The sequence below is a fragment of the Leuciscus leuciscus genome, assembly GCF_965113295.1.
Source record: "Leuciscus leuciscus genome assembly, chromosome: 9".
Taxonomy (NCBI): domain Eukaryota; kingdom Metazoa; phylum Chordata; class Actinopteri; order Cypriniformes; family Leuciscidae; genus Leuciscus; species Leuciscus leuciscus.
This window is the reverse complement of record NC_138733.1, coordinates 23,626,193-23,645,801: the sequence shown is the minus strand read 5'-3', so window position 1 is coordinate 23,645,801 and position 19,609 is coordinate 23,626,193. Positions and strand designations below refer to the sequence as shown.

At 36.4% G+C, this 19,609-nt stretch overlaps 1 protein-coding gene and 1 long non-coding RNA gene across 8 annotated transcripts in view; both read right to left on the bottom strand.

Annotated features, from left to right (window-relative positions):
* rap1gap2a (RAP1 GTPase activating protein 2a) overlaps positions 1–19,609 on the bottom strand; it is an 80,684-nt gene that overhangs the window by 20,271 nt on the left and 40,804 nt on the right. For 3 of the 7 annotated variants that reach the window (XM_082179712.1, XM_082179711.1, XM_082179710.1), the window contains exon 3: positions 3,730–3,814. In XM_082179712.1, coding sequence (XP_082035838.1) covers positions 3,730–3,735 — 6 coding nt within the window. In that variant the 5' untranslated portion in view covers positions 3,736–3,814. Of the gene's footprint in view, positions 1–1,659; positions 2,535–3,729; positions 3,815–18,160; positions 18,468–19,609 lie in introns of those variants that run through there. The other 4 variants (XM_082179716.1, XM_082179709.1, XM_082179713.1 and 1 more) reach the window with 4 other exon arrangements.
* Positions 7,889–8,232, bottom strand: LOC309506170. The gene is made up of 2 exons (XR_014208672.1): positions 8,136–8,232; positions 7,889–8,104 (listed from the first exon to the last, which is right to left on the bottom strand). It is a non-coding gene; the product is annotated as an uncharacterized lncRNA (long non-coding RNA).

Here is a 19,609-nt window from a genome sequence, read left to right as displayed (position 1 = left end):
ATATTTTGGTGGGACACTGCCCCACCTGCCCAGATGACGAGTACATCAAATCAAATATAAACACATCAGAGCTGCATGATAAACAATTCATATAGTCTTAAATGATGCCTGTGGCGTCATAGTAAGGTTATAAAGAGACAAAGCTTATCTGCCACGACAACCTGTTAGTTTCACTGTTGTCTCAGGCAAGATTAAAAGGATCTCTGAAGCTTCACCCAAAATACAATGAACTGAGGGACTAAAGTATTCTCGAGCAGACACAAAAAGTTATTGATAGTTGATAAAACACATTTAAACCTGGTTTATAATGACTCAAAGGGTTTGTTAACACTTTACGATGAGGTAATACATTACTTTTACTTTAATCTAAATTAATGTTACGACATGTATGAATAAATTTTTAACATTTCAGGTTGTATGAGTTAACATTACACCATGATACAGTATGTGTGTGTGTGTGTATGTGTGAGAGTGTGTGTGTGTGTATATAATTGACTTTTAAAAGACCCCCTAAAGCGTGTGGTGGGTTTGGAGGGGGGTAATTTAAAATGAATGGGGGAAAGTCACGTGAGATGTCTCCATCGCGCTATGATGGGATGCGATTGGTTTGTGCGATAAATCCCGCCTTTTCATACATGTTCTGTGTTCACGAATCAGTCTGAATGAACAAAATGATGGAGTTAATGATCGACTAATGAAAAAGTAAACAGCTCCCCCACTTTAGATATCACCGCTTTAAGTCACGTCAAAATCAAACTTGAAATGGCCTGAAAACATGATGACTGTGGGGGTTTTTTAGTGAGCAATTAGCTTGGTGAAATTAAAGACAAATCTTCGTTTCCGTGATATTTTATATTTTTTAAATTGTTATTGTTTAAATTGTTACTCCCTTTAGTTATTATTTTGGAATAAATGTAAAAATGCTTAAAAAATGTTGATGAGGTTAATACTTGGTTTTAATAAATAGAACATTAATTACATAGTCAATGTAAAACTACAATATAGAATTGTGTTTGCTTTTTTATGTAATGTTTAACCAGTAAAATGTGACAAAATTAAGTGTAACTGGGACATGAATTTACATTTGATTTATTTAAATAAATTAAATAAAAACTGTGAGGACTTTGCTTCCTTGTTTCAGAACACTACTGCACGCCACTGATATTAATATGTAACATTTCAGGTTGTATGAGTTAACATTAGATCAATCCTCCATTTATTGGCCCAATTCATTTTCATTGGAACTGCAACCTAGATTTTTGCAGGACAAGTCAGATCTATAACGCAGCAAATGCTGTCAAACTTAATCCCGGAATATTCTTTTAACATGCCTTAGATTAATAAATGCAAAAAAAATGATAACGATACCAAATGCACTAGCAAATGTTAACAAATTGAACCTTACTGTAAAATGTAAAAAAAAAAAATATATATATATATATAAACACTATATTTACTTGAATATGCCAAGATATGTTTTGACCAAGAAGTTATAGGTATAAATAGAAGCACAAATAAAGACATTGAGGTAATATGTGCATCTGACACTCTTGTCCAATACTGGCTAATAAACAGATATTACATAAAGATCTTCACAAAGACGCACTAGAATGAATGAATAAAGCTTCATCAATAATAAACACACATCCAGGCTAATACCTCTCACATTCTGTTTCCCCCGTCACAGTGCGTAATACAGGCGATCATACCTCTCTCCTCAGATTAGCTGTGTTTCTCTTTGCAAACGCTTTCAGTAGCACAAAACCGGAAGAGGATGACCAAGTCCGCACCCTAAAACTGGTCCTACCAGTGTGTCTTTACTTATGAGTTAAGTTCTCTCATTTTGTAGTTAGTTCTGCTTTGAATATGACCAACAGCTGAGCCACTGTTCAAGAGAGCTTATCACATCCACACACACTCGCTGTCCTCCCTTTCCTCTTTTCTTCTTTAGGCTCTGGGTTTACATTGGGAGTGGCCACTAACTGTGTGAACAAAACATAATTATAGATCTTAAAAAGACATGTACACATACAGATTAATATGTCCTTACTAACTGTATTGTTTACACCCAAACACAGGTGTTAATGGAGTCTTTGCACATTGTGGGAGTGTTTTTAGTTTGTGTGTGCGTGTGCGTGTGCGTGTGTGTGTGCGTGTGCGTGTGTGTGTGTGTGTGTGTGTGTGAGAGGTAGTTTTGGCTACATTGTGTGGACCAAATGTCCCTACAAGGATAGCTAAACCTAAAAAGAGGTACAGTACAGTACATTGTGTTGTGTTAACGTGTGTCCTGCAAACATTTCCCTGTAATGTGTAAAGTGACTCAGTAGTCTAAGGACAAGGTTAGAACAGGAAAAAAACTGGCTATGTGAGTTTTATATGACAAATATATTTTAGGATTAGTGCAGTACAAACTAAAACTAGATTTCGGGAAGGGTTGGTAAGATTTTATAATGATTTATAATGATGAGTCTCTTATGCTTAACAAGGCATATTTCATTTATATGATCAAAAGAACAGTAAAATAGTAATATTGTGAAATATTATTTCAATTTATTGCTGAATTTAGCTGAATTTTCAGCATCATTACTCCAGTCTTCAGTGTCACATGATCCTTTAGAAATCATTCTAATATGATGAAAATTATTACTGACCCCAAACTTTTAACCAGTACCTTCATGTCATTTCATATTTTCATGACTTATTTTCTTCTGTGGGACATAAAAGAAGATTGAAGAACGTTTGATTTCAACTATTTTTGTCCATACAATGAAAATCAATGGTGTCAAAATAACATTGGACCCCATTGACTGTCATAGTATAGGGAAACCACTTAAGTAAATGATGACAGAATTTACAAGATGCTCAGAAGAGAGGCAAAGAAATTAAAGTTCTTTTTAAAAAAAAGGGAAAACAAGAAATATTTAAATAAATAAAAAATAGCAGGTGATAATGAAACACCTGATGGAGACCTTAATAAATTTCAAGTATAATGTTCAACTAGTTCTGTGTGCTTCAGACATTTAATCAGTCCATATGAGAAATGATCTACATAATTAAAGCACTGGCTAACAGGATCATGACCTCTGAGTTCGACTTCATGTCTTCTCATCTTAATATCACGCCTGACACCTCGGCCTTTTGCCCTGCCTTCCCGCATAAACACCCACCTCTCTCCCTCCTCTTCTGATTTTTCGGCAATTGTGTCTCATTTCAAGGTGACACCGACTGTGCTCCGCTCACGCCACACAATCCATCTCTGAACTCTGTACCACTTTTAAACAAGACAGAAAATCTTTCCAGACCCTCGAGGCTGTTGCACATATAAAAGAGATAGCGATACTGTGCGATCTCAATGGGACCTTAATGCTCCGAAGAAAATGGATTTCTCAGTCCAAATGAATTAGAATTACATTTAGAGGTAACCTTGAATGAAAAGCTTTACCTCAAACACACCGCATGTACCTTCACAGACAGCACCGCAGGTTAATGTGCATGTCTAAGTCGGTTAGAGACATTATGTAATGAGCATGTTGACATTTCTGTAGAGAAATGAGGGTCATTTTATATAGCATGCTACAAAGGGCATTCTCACTTTCTCATGCTATTACGCTAATAGAGGTTAATTTAGTAAAGAAGTGTGACTGAGAGATGAATGCACCAGTTTTCAGCTAGCAGCAGCTAATAGAGCGACGCTTGTGTTGTGTGTGAATGTGGGACCACAGCACTCACCTTCATGGTGGGTGGTGCAGTGCGGGGAGGTGAGGGTGGACATTCTCCCAGAGGCACACTGGAGATGGTCAGCAGCTCTTGTTTCCTGCAAAACACACACACACACACACACACAGTTAGACTGGAAAACGGTCAGCAGCAAGCTATGAAGAAGACTAACTTAAAATGCAGCAGTTTTGCACAGAAGACTGGCCCTCAAACACATATTCAGAGGATATTTAGAGTGGAAACCAGTATAAAACAGTAAAAAACGGAAGGAATAATACAGTTTAAAACACATGTGCAAAGTCCTTAGAAATGTACCCTTTACATCCATGTTTTTGAAAAACATTGATACCATTTTTCTTTATGTTGGTTGCACCACTTAGCTGTAATTTTGCAGGCAAAATTTAAATGTAAAATATTAATGCAGTGTTAAAAAAAATATTTTCCATAAATAAATAAATAAATCTACATTTTGACATTTCTTAATGAACATACTATATAATTAATGAAAATGTAAATGAGTTGCGTGATGCAAATCTTTAGTAGCTTTTTAGCTGATATATTCAAATATTTTAAAATGCTGTTCATCCATACAAAGACTTGACCTCTTCTATGATGAGCATGTTTTTTTTTCTATGTTAAAATTAATTTTGATATTTTTCGGGGAAGTTAAAGTCAGAAATGTCAGGGTGACACCATCATGAAGAAAAAATCCTAAATGAAAACAACAATAACAATATTATTATTACAATTAATAATAATAAAGTAATAATTGTATTACTATGATTATCATTATTATAATGAATGGATGTTCAAATAAAAATAAAAATTGTGCCACGTGGACCATTTACATTTTCATGAATTATTTAATATTAATTATTAAACATATCTCAAAATGTAGATGATTTTACGTTTTAGTGTCCTTTTGGGTGAAATTTGCTTTTGTTTGGTAGTTTTCCACTAAAACAAAACCCTGGCCCTCAGACGTACAGTAGATGTACACACACACACACACACACACACACACACACACACACACACACACACACACACACACACACACACACACACACACACACACACACACACACACACACACACACACACACACACACACACACACACACACACACACACACAGTCAGTGCAGTACCCTTTGAAAGAGTTAACAGAAAAGAACATGGTTTTGCCTCTAGAGACTAAGGTAAAAGACTGCAGGATAGAAAAACCCAATAACATCAATTCTTCTGTTTGCCTTGGTATCTGCACAGAGACATAACAAGAACAACTAAGAGCAGCCAGCCCTGCAGACAAACTGCTGTAGGTCAAAAAAGAAGAGGGATAAAGAAGAGGGATAAGGAGGGGGGACAAGGAGTAAGGAAAGGCGTAAGTCTCCAAGCAGGAACATGATCGCATTTTAAAAGCAGTTCTTTCAGCCAAAGACAAATGACAGAGGGTCTACTTGGAATCGAGGTTAAAATTAGTCAGGCAGACAAACTCTGGTCTACAAATGCAGCTCCTTGCAGACGGTCTCAAGTGAGGGTCCATTAAAATCTTCCCTTACATTACACCTCTGAGGGTCATTAAACTCCAAAAACATTGACCACATGAAGAGCTGTAGCTGGAAAATGGCACATTGATGCATATAAGAGGCTGTGAAAGTTTCAATGGAAGATGTGGATGGAACCAATAACATAAACACAATTTATACATAATATTTAGCATTTATATCATAATACCACAATAACCACAAAGGTTATATGTATTTGCAGAGATTTTGACTGTGGAACTGTAGATTTAGTCCAACAAAAAAGTTGTAGGACTAAAATGAAGATGAAATTTATAAGATTCAGCACTATTAAAAATCAAATAACCAAATTTGTGACATTTATCAGAAAAAAACCTGTTGGTAAAACTTTACAATAAGGTCCCATTAGTTAATGTTATTTATTGCACCAAGAACGATAACTATAACGATAATGATAAAAATAAAGATATAGTTCTAAAATAGTAATAAATATATTTTTTTAAATGTGTTGCAGAGTTTACACCACAACTATAAAAATGGCACAGAGACACAATATCATTGGAATATGACACGATTTTTTTTTCTCCAGCTGACGAACAATAAAAACATTGGCAGCCAATCAGAATCCATCCTGTTTGAAAGAGCTCAAGCATTTAAAGTGGCAGATGACAAAAACTACAGCACGCGCTGAGAATAAACGGAGTGTTACCGTTCGTTGGTGTGGACACTAATATAGTTATTGTTATCCTTATAGTTATCATTCTTGGTGTGAACAGGCCTTAACAAATGAGCAATGCATTTGTTACCGTATTTATAAATATTTGGTAACATTCATACATGACGTTAATATAAAAAAAATATTAGTTCATGTTAGCTCAAGTCTATGAAATAATGTTAAAAGACACAACTTTTAATTTGGAATAATTTATTAGTAAATATTGAAAATAACACAAACTAAGATTATTAAATGCTTTACATTTATTCATTTTAGCTGACGCTTTTTATCCAAAGCGACTTACAATTGCTATATATGTCAGAGGTCGCACGCCTCTGGAGCAACTAGGGGTTAAGTGTCTTGCTCAGGGACACATTGGTGTCTCACAGTGGATTCGAACCCGGGTCTCTCACACCAAAGGCATGTGTCTTATCCACTGCGCCACTACCACCCCTGGTATTTTAGAAGTATTTTTCATTGTTGTTAACTAATGCAGTTAACTATTGTTGAAACAAAAATGGAACCTAATTGTAAAGTCTAACCAAAGTTACCAAACATCCAGTAGTCTAATGCAGTGACAAAGCAAATTTTCTGTTTTGTTGCCTAGAAGGTTTCAGCATGGGTAGCTGTCCTGGACATTACTAAAATATCACATTAAGTGGAGGGACACAGTCAATGTTAATGTACTTCGTTGATGCGTATATTCCCTTTTTCCCTTTCTAAAATACATCCAGCACACAGAAACCATTAACTTAGACTCAAAAGCCACATGTGAGTGTGCGTCTGGATGCCAGCCTTTCAATTGTTAACGGGAAACTGAGTCTACCCATGACTGCAGCTGCTTGAGGGGACATGCTCCAGAACACCAGGACTCTTGTTAAAAATGACCAGTTGTGCTCCAGATTCATGTCTATACTGCACTGCACCTTTTTCCCAGCTGGGTCACCAGAACAATGCCAGCTGCTGCTATGGATCTAAAGTCAAGAGGACAAACAGATGGGCAACAGCAGAGGCTGATGTCAAAGTTTGTGGGACCAATCCCAGTCTACTGTGTTTTGACAAAGTTCCCTCAAATTAGGCAGATGCCAACATGTGCTGCGAGTTTTCCTGCAACAAAAGATAAACACGGTTTGTATACGACAGACCACACTATGTGTTTTGTGAGGTGAACTGAGAAACCATAGAAATTCAAGACACATTTAGAAACCAAATACTAAAACCATAAAAGACAAGCATGTTGAGTTAAAAAAAAAAAGCAATAGGATAATATAACAGGAAATCCTCCTCACACAAAAAAAGTTCACACACACACACACACACACACACACACAATGCTGTAACGTTATAATCAGAAATACATATGCGCTGCTTTTACATGCAGTCTGAAACCGGTGCAGCTTTAGAGGCAATGTATTGTTGATCAGCATTTCTAATGACACTCATTGCTGATGTAACTGTCACTGACTAGGCCTACATCACTCTCACTTTGCATGAGTGGACAGGACCACAAACACCACTAAATGCCCAGTGTTCGATCATTACTCATCAGTGGGAGATTTTCAGCCGTTAATGATCTTAAACATACAGTTTCCCCAAACAAAAAGGGATAAAACACTTAAGACTGAAATTATCTACAAAATGATGTTTGTAGCGTATGCGGTTAATTCACTGAATATAAGAACAAACACCTAACCAGAATGTTTGAGGTGGTTTGGGACGCCCCCAGTTATACCTTCAGCACACTGAAATTGCATTCAAAAATGCACAAATAATTACAAAGAAACAGCAAGTAAAACATTGAACTAAACAAAACATTTTAGAGTAGTAAGGCTGAAATTGTAAATTGTAAAATGTATTACAATAATCTGTTTAATGTTTAAAGCCATTTTTTACAGTGTAGCAAAATTGTTGTAAAATTACAAAACAATAAGTCAAGTCAAGTCAAGTCAAATTTATTTGTATAGCGCTTTTCACAATACAGATTGTATCAAAGCAGCTTCACAGTATTAAATTAAAATAATACAACAAAGTTTGTTTCAAGAGGAATTTATTGATTGATAAAATTAAATTAAATATCCCCAAAATATCCTCAACTGAGCAAGCCAAAGGCAACAGTGGCAAGGAACCGAAAAACTCCATCAAGTGACCTAATGGTGTCCTAAAACTCCATCAGGTGACCTAATGGAGAAAAAAAAAACCTTGGGAGAACCCAGGCTCAGTCGGGGGCCAGTTCTCCTCTGGCATTTATGAGCTAGAGGCCGGATTGTAGTTTGAACTGTGGGATTATATGAATACCTAGATTAAAGTCGCATCACTTCAGCCAGGCATGACCAAAAGCCTTGAATTTAGTGATCTTAAAGAGCGCGATGGATTATAGGGCGATAGAAGATCCGTTAAATAGACTGGAGCTAAGCCGTTTAGGGCTTTATAAGTCAGTAGCAATACCTTGTAATTAATACGGAACTTTATAGGTAACCAATGCAGTGATGATAAAATCGGTGTTATATGATCATATTTTCTTGATCTCGTAAGAACTCTAGCGGCGGCATTTTGGACTAACTGTAGCTTGTTTATTGAGGATGCAGGACAACCAGCTAATAAAGCATTACAGTATTCTAGTCTCGAGGTCATGAATGCATGAACTAACTTTTCTGCATCAGAAACTGATAGCATATTACGTACCTTAGCAATGTTTCTAAGGTGGAAAAAGGCTGTTTTTGTAACATATGAAATATGATTTTCAAAAGACAGGTTGCAATCGAGTATAACACCCAGGTCTTTTACTGTAGAGGATAAAGTAACAGGACATCCTATGATGTTAAAGTTGTATTGTGCGAGGTTTTGTGGGCGTTTTTTTTAACCGATAAGTATTACCTCTGTCTTGTCTGGATTTAATAAAAGAAAATTACGCGTCATCCAATCTTTTATATCTTTAACACACTCTGTCAATTTGGAAAATTTAGCGTTTTCATCCGGCCTTGATGAAATATATATTTGAGTGTCATCAGCATAACAATGGAAACTAATTCCATGTTTCCTTATAATATTTCCAAGTGGCATCATATATATTGAAAATAACAGAGGGCCTAATACAGATCCCTGCGGCACTCCATAGTTTACTGGAGTTATGATCGATTTTTCTCCATTTAAATAGACAAAATGGTAGCGGTCAGATAGGTATGATTTGAACCAGCTTAGTGCTTGTCCTTGAACACCAGTATAATTTTGTAGTCGATCTAAGAGTAATGTATGATCTATAGTATCGAACGCAGCACTAAGATCAAGTAAAACTAGTATTGAGATACAGCCTTGGTCAGAAGCTAAATACACTCAAACTAGACTTAAAAACACTATTTCAGTCTTTCTACTTCAAAATGTTATGTTCAATTCAAAGTGTTACTTGCAGTTTCTTTGTTCACTGTAAAAAGTGATCAGTTGACAACATAAAAAAAGTAAGGAAACCCGTTGCCTTAAAATTATTAAGTAAGCTTCATGCGTAATTGAATAAATTAAGTTTAAAAAATTTTCAATTATGCATGAAGTTTATTTACTTAATAATTTTAAGTTGTGTGAACATAACTTAATTTTTTCAATTACGCATAAAGTTTATTTACTCGCAACGGGTTTCCTCACTTTTTTAAGTTAAGTCAACTGATAACTTCTTACAGCGTAATCATTTGTGAAATTTACTAGCAATTTCTGGGGGGAAATCCAACACAATTGTTTTGTGTGTATGTGTGTGTGTGTGTGTGTGTGTGTGTGTGTGTGTGTGTGTGTGTGTGTGTGTGTGTGTGTGTGTGTGTGTGTGTGTGTGTGTGTGTGTGTGTGTTCACTGTGATAAAGATTGCATTTGATTAAGATCATAAAATGTACATGGGGGATGTGGAAAGAGGCTGAGAGGTTTGCTGTGCTGTGCACAATGGAAAGATGAAGACTTCACTTATGTGAAAGTTATATGAAACTTTTTTCCTGGAACTGTACTGCAGAGTGCGTTTATGATGCTGACTTATGAATAAAGCCTTACAGCAGCCCTGAAACACAATTAACAATCACAGTAATTCACCGCTATGGCTTTATTAGAATCTTATCAGCTCATAGGGAGAACCGGGAAGTTGTGATATCTCTAGTTGCCCTGCACATGCTGTCTTCCCTCATTTCCAGTCCATAGTTTCATCACGAGGCTATCTGCCTCTTTAATTAGGCCTGATTCAATACTAATCACATCTGCCCAGTGATTATGATTATCTGTTCCGGCAACATGCCTCATGCTTTGATTACACTCCAGAGAAACAAAGACAACATATACATGGCGAGTAAATATATAAGCGGTCTTGATTCTGATTGGTCAGAATATTCAGAGGTATAATATTTTTGTAAAAAAACTCCAGGCAACCACTGAAGACTGGAGTAATGATGCTAAAAATTCAGCTTTGCCATTACAGGAATGAATTATATCTTAAAATATCTTAAAATAAAAACAGTTATTTTAAATCATAAGCCTTGGTGAACATTTCATGAGACTAGACTAGACTAGACTAGACTAGACTAGAATCGAATAGAATAGAATAGAATAGAATAGAATAGAATAGAATAGAATAGAATAGAATAGAATAGAATAGAATAGAATAGAATAGAATAGAATAGAATAGAATAGAATAGAATTTGTCAATTTTTTCAATGATTTATCAGGAAAGTCCTGATACCTGTCCTGATATGTTAGGTTTTTTTGTGTGTGTGATTCTCACATACTGACTATACATTATCACTTACAAATTAAATAGGACAAGGGAGAAGACCAGACTAGAGGAAAGGAGATATTGCCTGAGGGCTGACAATTAAATCCTAATTATAAATGTTATTTTTGACCTTGATAAATACTTATGAAAACCGAAAATGAACTTGATCAGTCTCCCTTTGATGATTGCAAATGGCAAATCACTGTAGTAATGGACTTAATATTCAGCAAATTAGAAAGAGAAAAAAAAACAATGACAAGCAGAAGCAATATTATTGTTACCTACCAAAGGCACTGAGTATTTGTTCTGCTCTCATCAACTAATTGAATATGATCCCGTAAGGTTCATTCTTTTACAGATACAGTCCGCGGCCTAAACATTATCTACGAGCTATACGATTATGCCATTACTATGACAGTGTCAAAGCTCTGCTTGTCAACGGAACTGACAGTTCACATGTCTCTTTTATCATTCTTCTCCCAGCAAGGGATTATGGGAAGCAATACCAGTGTTGTTTAAATGGATAATGTTTTAGTCCTTAGATAACTCTCAGAGTGGTCAGAGGACGGCTTCCTGTTGTACGTTGATATGTTGAGGCTATTTATAGAAAGTGTTAAATGTGGACTGCAGCCAGTGTCCCAAACATGGTATATACCACATAGACATTCAGTCTCACACACACTGACACGCAAACAAATGAAAATGCCTTGTAATACAAATGTAATTTTGACAAACTCCGTATGGAAATTTAATTAAGAAATAATTGCTGTTGAAACAGAACGTTTTAACACATAAAAGGAACAATCGATACTGAGTGCTGCTAAAACCCTCTCTGCTTTTAGACCCTGCTGTGCTAACAAGAATTAGAAAGTCGCTCAATAGGGCTCAATTAAGGCATTCAGTCTTTTTTCTTTGATTTTTTTCTTGTTTAACTTTCGTAAACAAAGTGTTCAAGTACTAGAGGAATATGGCATTGTGCCATGAAGACAAAGTGTTACAACTTTTATTTGATCAAATTCAATCTTATTCCTTCTTAACAGACTATACGAAAATGAACATTCAAAAATAACATTATAAAAAGAGCCCAAAAAGGTCATTCAAGTTCACTGACTGGTTCCAACAACTCCAAAGACTAGCAGCTGCCAACCTTGTTAGGATCAATTAATGATGCAATATACACAGCAGGCTAAATTATGAACCTCTAGAAAATCACCTTTTTTTAATAGGAAGCTGTCTGGCTCCTGACTCTTTGCACCTGTTCTCCATTTTACTCTACTGAGATTTTGCCCACCACCTGTAGACAATCAATAACTCACTTAATAAAGCAATTCAGTCACCATTACACATTAGCAAGACTAGCCTCGCTACTATGGCAACTGCTCAGAGGTTGATATCCTATATGGCTAATAACTCTCAGCAGGATGAGAGTAACAATAAAGAGCTCAGGAGAAAATGTTATACATTTACATGTTATTTCATTCCTTTTCCACAGAACAATGGAAACATAAAATAGTTGTTCAGCTTTAGTAAAAGAAGAAGTTCTGAGGATCAAACAATCTAGATGTCACAGTCCGTGGATCAAAATCAAACTCTCATACACGTTCATTTTTAAGTTGCATTCTCTACCAAGTTCATAAAAACAGTACTGTGCTGGTTCCATTTCATTCCCTACCATAACAAATAAATAAATAATAAATAAGTAAATACGAGACAGGCACAACTGCAGTGCCAACTACATTGGATCTGACAGTAATGTCGCAACACACAAGTACCAGTGTTTTTACTATGTGTCACTATTGCTTTGTCTGATACAGATTGCTTGATATTTACTGAGTATTTATGTAGCGCACTACTCAAACTGAATAGTTGTGATATGCTGTTCTTTCCTTTGCTTCAGCATTTATGGGGTTAATGCGTTGGATTAATATCGGATACGGAAGAAAACACGTAGAGAATGCTGATTTAGTTGTTTTTATCTAAGCCATTTACTGTAATCCTGAATAAATGCTTCAGTGGCCGACATCTTACGTTTTATCATCAGTAAGACATTACAACACATTTCATTTTATTTAAAACACGACACTGCAAAATGACAATGTATATGTTTGAAAAGGATGAACTAATGGCCTATAAGAACAACAGTGTGACAAACAATGGCACATTCATTCATAAATCCATTACACAAAACACCGTAAATCATCCTTTGTCCATTCTAACTGTGGTTACTCCAAGTACTTATTTTAATATGCACAACTGTTACCCAATCATAGCAGTGGGCGTTAACCTCCAAGTCTCCAAAAACAGGGTAGAAAATGGCCTATAACTTCAAAATTTGGATGCAAAATTCTTTAAAAGGTTATAAGTGGACCTCGGAGAACATAAAAAATGCAGTTCATGACCCCTTGAAATCGTATTTCAGTCTTTCTACTTCAAAATTGTTTAATTCAATGTTACGTGCCGTTTCATTGTATGTCATTTGAGTGAAATGTGTTTCAAAGTAAATCCTACGCCATTTTTTCCCCCCAATGTAGCTGTAGTATATTTCAGAAAGTGGGACCCACGCAAGAGGATTTTCATGTTTGGTGGTGCGTCGGCATCTCTAGCATTATAAATAGTATTACAATTACACTAGTATTGCAAAGGTACTTCTTGCAAGTGCTTTTTGTTTCTACAGATTGATTTTACAAATATAAAAAAAGCTAAATAAGAAAACAAGTAGGCTACTGGCAAGGGAACAGACACAAACCTGTTGATATGTAATCCCTCTTTCCAACTGTCCGAATAAATCCCATTCATTCTCACATCAACAATATCTTCCCTCACCTGTTTGACAGTATTCAGTCAGGTTTTTGCCTCCAGCGTGACTCTGGGAGCAGCTCGTGTTTATTTGCCTTTAGACAAATTGGACAGTTGTTAGTTTTTGGAGGCTTTCCACATTCAAAAAGTCAAAAAGAGTCTCATCAGACCAGCACAGGGGCCTTAAGGGGGGCTGGTGAGACGCTGCCATTGAGCAGGGCTTTTGATATCACTCCCTCTATTAAAGCAACCTGTGCTCCTCTGGGGGTTTTAAATGCATTAACCCTTTGTCCATATCTCTAAATCAACAGTCTAACAGGAGACAAAGAGGACGCCACAGGGTTTTGAGAGAGCGAGAATGGGAGAGAGAAAGGGGAAAAGAAAAGTGACTTCTAAAAATACCCTCCTCAGTTCAACTGCTCTGTAAATAGGCTCTATACAACCTGTCAGTGAAACCGTTTCGGAAGCACTTGTTAAGAGAGACGTGGTCACCTCATCTATTCCACTTATACAGATACAGTTCAATGGACCATTTTATACACACACACACACACACACACACCAGAAGAGACACTTTTATTTTGATAATGAGTGGCAGCTATACTATCGCCCTATAAAAGGTAAAATGCAGAAACTATGGCAACAGTGAAGCTGGGGGAAATGGCTTCAATGTCTTTTGATTGAATTTTGATTGATTTGATATCACTTTTCACACTCTGTCTTCTCTGAATCTGAGCTTAGTTGAGCTAAACTAATCCGTCACAGAACAAATCATATTCTGAAAGATCTGATTTTGTTCACAAATCGATTAGGAGGTTGACATTTGTCCATATCTATTTTTTTAATTTAATAAAAATATATAAAAAGCAACGCATTTCTTACAGTGACTTGAATACACAACTTACAGCATCTGGTCAACATGTATTTGTATTTTTATGTGCATTTATGTATTCAAACTGGAGGTATAATGTCTGAAAAATCTAAAATATCAAGGCGATACAGAGAAAAAGAAAAAAAAGCCTCATTAAAAGGATGAAAGAGAAAACCATATTGAGTAGTTTGGCATAATTGTGCAGACATCCAGAATGTGCAGGCGGAAAAAAACAGGAAATTACATCACAGAAAGGAAGACCATCATAATAACTGTGTAAGTCTCTTAAAATATTAGTTAATTTGACTTTATGACATGGTAAGGATATTCAGATTGTGGTACAAAAAGCATAATGATATTTATTTATGAATTAGGCCTAATCATAAATACTCAGAATAATTCATGATATTTGTAATAATGATGTGGATATATTCAAGGTGCATCGAATCTACTTAATACAACACATGACCTGCTTAGAGTCATTAAAATGAAATGTTGATACAAAATCAAATGTATTTTCAGATTGTTAAAATCACTTTATCACTGATTTGTTATTGACTCTTTGACAAAATTACTGTGTTTTGTTTTCGCATGGTAGTATAAATCAAACAAAAAGAAGGAATATTCCACCCCCTCTCATTTAATGTTTACCTTTAGTAGGACTGATAAGGTACATTAGAACGTAATCCATCACTTGCTCAATATGCTTTGTTGCCATTTGACCCCTTTACTTTGAGTTTTTACTGTGTGTATTTTACTGAGTGATCTTCGCCATTGTGCTGGCAGCTAGAGGACTGTTTTACAGCCTCTTCTGGATGAATGAGCCGCATGGTTTTTTCCAGGTACTCAAAGATGACTCGCTCTTACAGTTGCAGACTATGATTCAGCTGTGATACCGAATGAGAAACTGAACTGGAATCTTATGCTGGGAATCTTATCCTCGGACCTAGAGGACATTGAGTCTGTGTATGTTTATATGAGAGGCAGAGGGCAAAAGGTGACCTAGTTTAGTTTAATTTCATGCAGCTGCTAATCAAAAACGCTTTCTCAACAACAGAGAGAGAGAGAGAGAGAGAGAGAGAGAGAGAGAGAGGGGTAAAACAACTGAGCGAAGAGGAAGTAAAGGTGGGAGGAGGGCACAGCGGAGGTACATAAGGAAAAAAAATTACACATGGAGAAAAGTGAAAAAAGCTGAAGGAAAATAAAGTGTGATGGAAACAGAATGAGTCAGGAGGTAAAGGCAGTTCATGTGAACTGCAGGAGACAGGATCATGGGAGAAATGAGTGATGAAGGTGGAGAAAATTAGATTTCAGTGAATGAAACAGGAAACCAGAAAAACATTTGCTTTGGTGCTTAATGAGCTTATGAAGAAATGCTTTCGCTGCTGCTCTCATCTTACAGCACTTGCCAAGATAAATGGAAGAGGAGCATCATGTAAAATAAAGAATCATTAACCAAAATAAAACATGAAACTAGTCAAGGTGGTAGAGAGACCAAAAACAAAGAAAATAATGACTTTTTTTTTCTTTATTAAAAAAAAGTATTTGTCTTGTTTTCCAGTAAAAAAATAAAATAAATAAATATATAAATATATATATATATTTTTTTTTTTATAAATTTACTTGAGGAGCAAAATTGTAATAGATATCAAGGCATTTTTAGAGAATATATATAGCATAATTTAACCCACTGGAAAATAGTATGAAGCATTAAACTTACTATTTATTTTATTTGTTTTTAGATGTATGCTACAATTTTTTTTTTAATTATATTATATTATATTATATTATACAGCTAAGGTGCAGTATTACATAAAAATGTAAAATGTAAATATGTCTTAATTAATTTCAACTATATAATATTTTTAATGAATAACTTGTTTAATAACTTCACCTTGTTTTATGGATTTTTTTATACTGGAAATCAAGACAAAAGCACTGGTAAAGAAGGCTCTTTTTTAAAGAGCTTTTTACCAACTCAAAGAGCGTCATTATCTCATCAACATCATTCAATTACACTCTCGAACCTTGTACCAAACCTTTCATTTTAAGATAAAACAATGCAATTACTACAGCATTCACCCCTTTGATTAAGACAAGAGAAAGCAATAACTTTCCTGACAGACCAAACTTGAAACAACCAGCTTTCAAGGTGATTCACATTATAATGTTGACAAATATGCCCTGCTTATCACTCATTCAAACACAGCAGACCTGTAAAGCCTGTCAGATGTAGACTTTCTTCTCACGGAGTGCCCATCTGAGCTGAAGAACGGGACAGAACGGATCTAGAGGGAATAAACAGGGCGACTCCAGCTGGGCCGTCTCGCAGTGATGTCAGTAACCATGCCAGTTATCGATGAGATCTATGCAAATGGGGTCGCACACGCGGCGCCTCCGAACACAAATCGCATTGTGTGCAGGGTTCAGAGCGGCACGACACCTGCGTAAAAGAGTTTGTTTGGATGTGTGTTAGGACGTGCCTATGCGGTCAAATCGGTTTTAATTAATGATTAGACAAAGTATACACTAGGGCCACTGTTAGTGATAATCATGCCAGTTGATATAGAGCAACACGGCCACTGACCAGACAGCCACTGGAGAAGCCTTTAGTAAATGATAGCTGAGAAATAGTTTTGTGGTTTCTTCCTCTGAGATTTACTTCTACAAACGATCTGACCTGGATGACCCTGACAAGGCAAGTTTGGTGAAAACTATCTGCCCCTCTCTCTCTCTCTGTTTACTCTCTGTTTGTTTAACAGAGCTGTATTTGCTTTTGAACTCTTTGTACATGGACTGTTACAAAGGAAAGAGAAAATACACGTGATCTTCTTAATATCTTAACTGTTTCTCCTAGACAGCAATGAGATCTGATAAGAGAGCAAGGGAGCTTTTGCTTGTCCTGAAAAAAAAAAGACCCCCAACAACCTCACATTGAGTTTCAGAAGATTAAGAGTTATTATGGTGAACTAAAATTATTTAAAGTATTCATTCATTAAAATATAAATATTAGATTAAACTTAAAGTAAATGAAAATTTAAGCTAAAATTTAAGCACTACAATTGCTGGGAAAAAACAACTTAAACTAAAAAAAAAAAAAACGACTTAATTTAACCTAAATTACAAAAGAAAATTAAATTAAATTAAACCTAAAAATATGAAATAAATATGAAAAATAAAAGTTAAATTAAAATAATCCAAATTACAACATTAGTATATTAAAAAAAATCTAGAATAACACTGCTCTCAACAATGTCTCAAACTGTCCTCAGATTTGTACCAAATTTACACCAAAGTCTGTGATTAAATGTCTCAACATTTATCATCATATTCTTGCGAGACCAAAAATGTAATCCATGATAATTCTATAGCCATACAGTACATTGACTGTACAGTATATCAACAATTGACTAATTTATGTGTTACGTCATTTCTCCATCAGAAACAGTTGAGATACTTTAATGGCACATAATTGAGAACTCCATCAAGTGTCCTGAGTTATGAATGAGCAATACCTAAGAAATGAACATTTTTCTTTGGGGCATATGAGGAGGGAAGCTGGGAAGTTGCAAACGAGAACATCCTCAAAAGAGCCACAAAAAAATGATCCTTTACTATATACTGACCCAATTACAACACACTCTGGGATGACAATAAATGTATGAAGTGTACATAAAGACCTATACATAGCCATAAACGCAGGTCAACTAGAGCACGACGACCGAAAACAACACCAGAACCAAGCCAGATATGAAATCACAGGTCAAATTAGTGGGTGGGAAAAAATAAAGTTCACCCACCGCTCCTTCTCTCTCTCTTTCTCCTTCTGTCGTCTGGACTTGTGCAGTAGTCCGATCAGAATGACAGCAGCCCGAATGCCGGCTTTTTTTGAGTTCACTCTGGCTTCAGGATCCGACATGCTGTCCGGCCCACACTCCGAAACACACTTTGGACCAGGACCGTCCTGTGCTATTCTGGTATGACCAAGCTCTCTGCCTCTGGCTGAGGGACTGAGAATATACATCTCCGTCTACCTCTCTCCTTCTCATGCTCTCTCTCTTTCTCTCTCTCTCTCTCTCTCTCTCTCTCTCTCTTTCCTTCTCTCACTCGCTCCTACACCAGTTGTCATTGCCTGCCCCTGTCTGGATCTGATAGGCTGAGCAGAACGCAGGCCCCGCCCCCTTCTCACCAGTCCCTCCCTCTTAATCCCTCTCTCTGCTGTGTTCCTGGACTGCTTGCCTTTCTGTTGCCAGACCTTTCCGCACTCGTTCAGTCTAAAAAAAAAATCTGTTCTCTTCTGCCCTCTTCACGCAACTACGAAACACGGTCAGACTTAATTACATCTTGCATCTTTCTGAATCTCAATGTGACCTTTTGATTAGTATTGAAAGAAACTCGATCACTCTATCACAACATCCTCGACCCCTTTTCTTATGTTCTATGGCATTTCTTACCATCACAAAAAGGCTTTCAGAACATTGAGGTGTATAACAATAAGGTGGTCAATATTTGTGACTTTCCTCCTCTGCCAAAACAATAATTTCCATTACATTTCGGTATATTTGCATCTGCATGTTTGTGCGTTCCACAGTCTAGCTAAAGGTGCGTGTTGCGGTATGCTCCCTTCTGCATCTTGTCTGACCTGTTCTTCGTTTTTCCCTCCCGTCTCTGTTTGTCTTTCATCTTCTCTTTTTGTTTGCCTTTTCCCACTGCAGGAAGTTACTCCCTCTTCTGCTGTCTGCCTAGTGTGCTGGGTCGGACTCTTTCCATGCATATCTCGCTCATTGACGGATTAATGCATAGGCCTGCTGAGCAATTGCCCCAAGGAGGTCTATAATACCTGGAGAAGGCTATCCGTTAGCATTTCCATTCATCTCAGTGGCAGCTGCTCAGCTGGTGCAGAAACCTACTGGTTAGAAATCTACCCTTTTTTTGCTCATGCCACACTGAATAAAAATAAAATATAATATTTATGATGCTGGTTGGTCTTTAACACCCAACATCAACACTGAAAGTATGCAGTGTGTCATGGTACAAATTCACAATCCTTCCCTAGTCTCACTGGTTGCCCAAAGCTTGTAGTCAGATGTACTATTTGTGTTTAATAATGGCAATAACCCATCCAGGTTTTTTGTTTCTGTTTAAAAAAGATTAGCTACCCATATCTGCAAAAACAGATGGTTCTCTGACAACTAAAATGAAGGCTAAAACAGAAACATTGGCCAGCTGGTCCTTAATCAATAAGGATT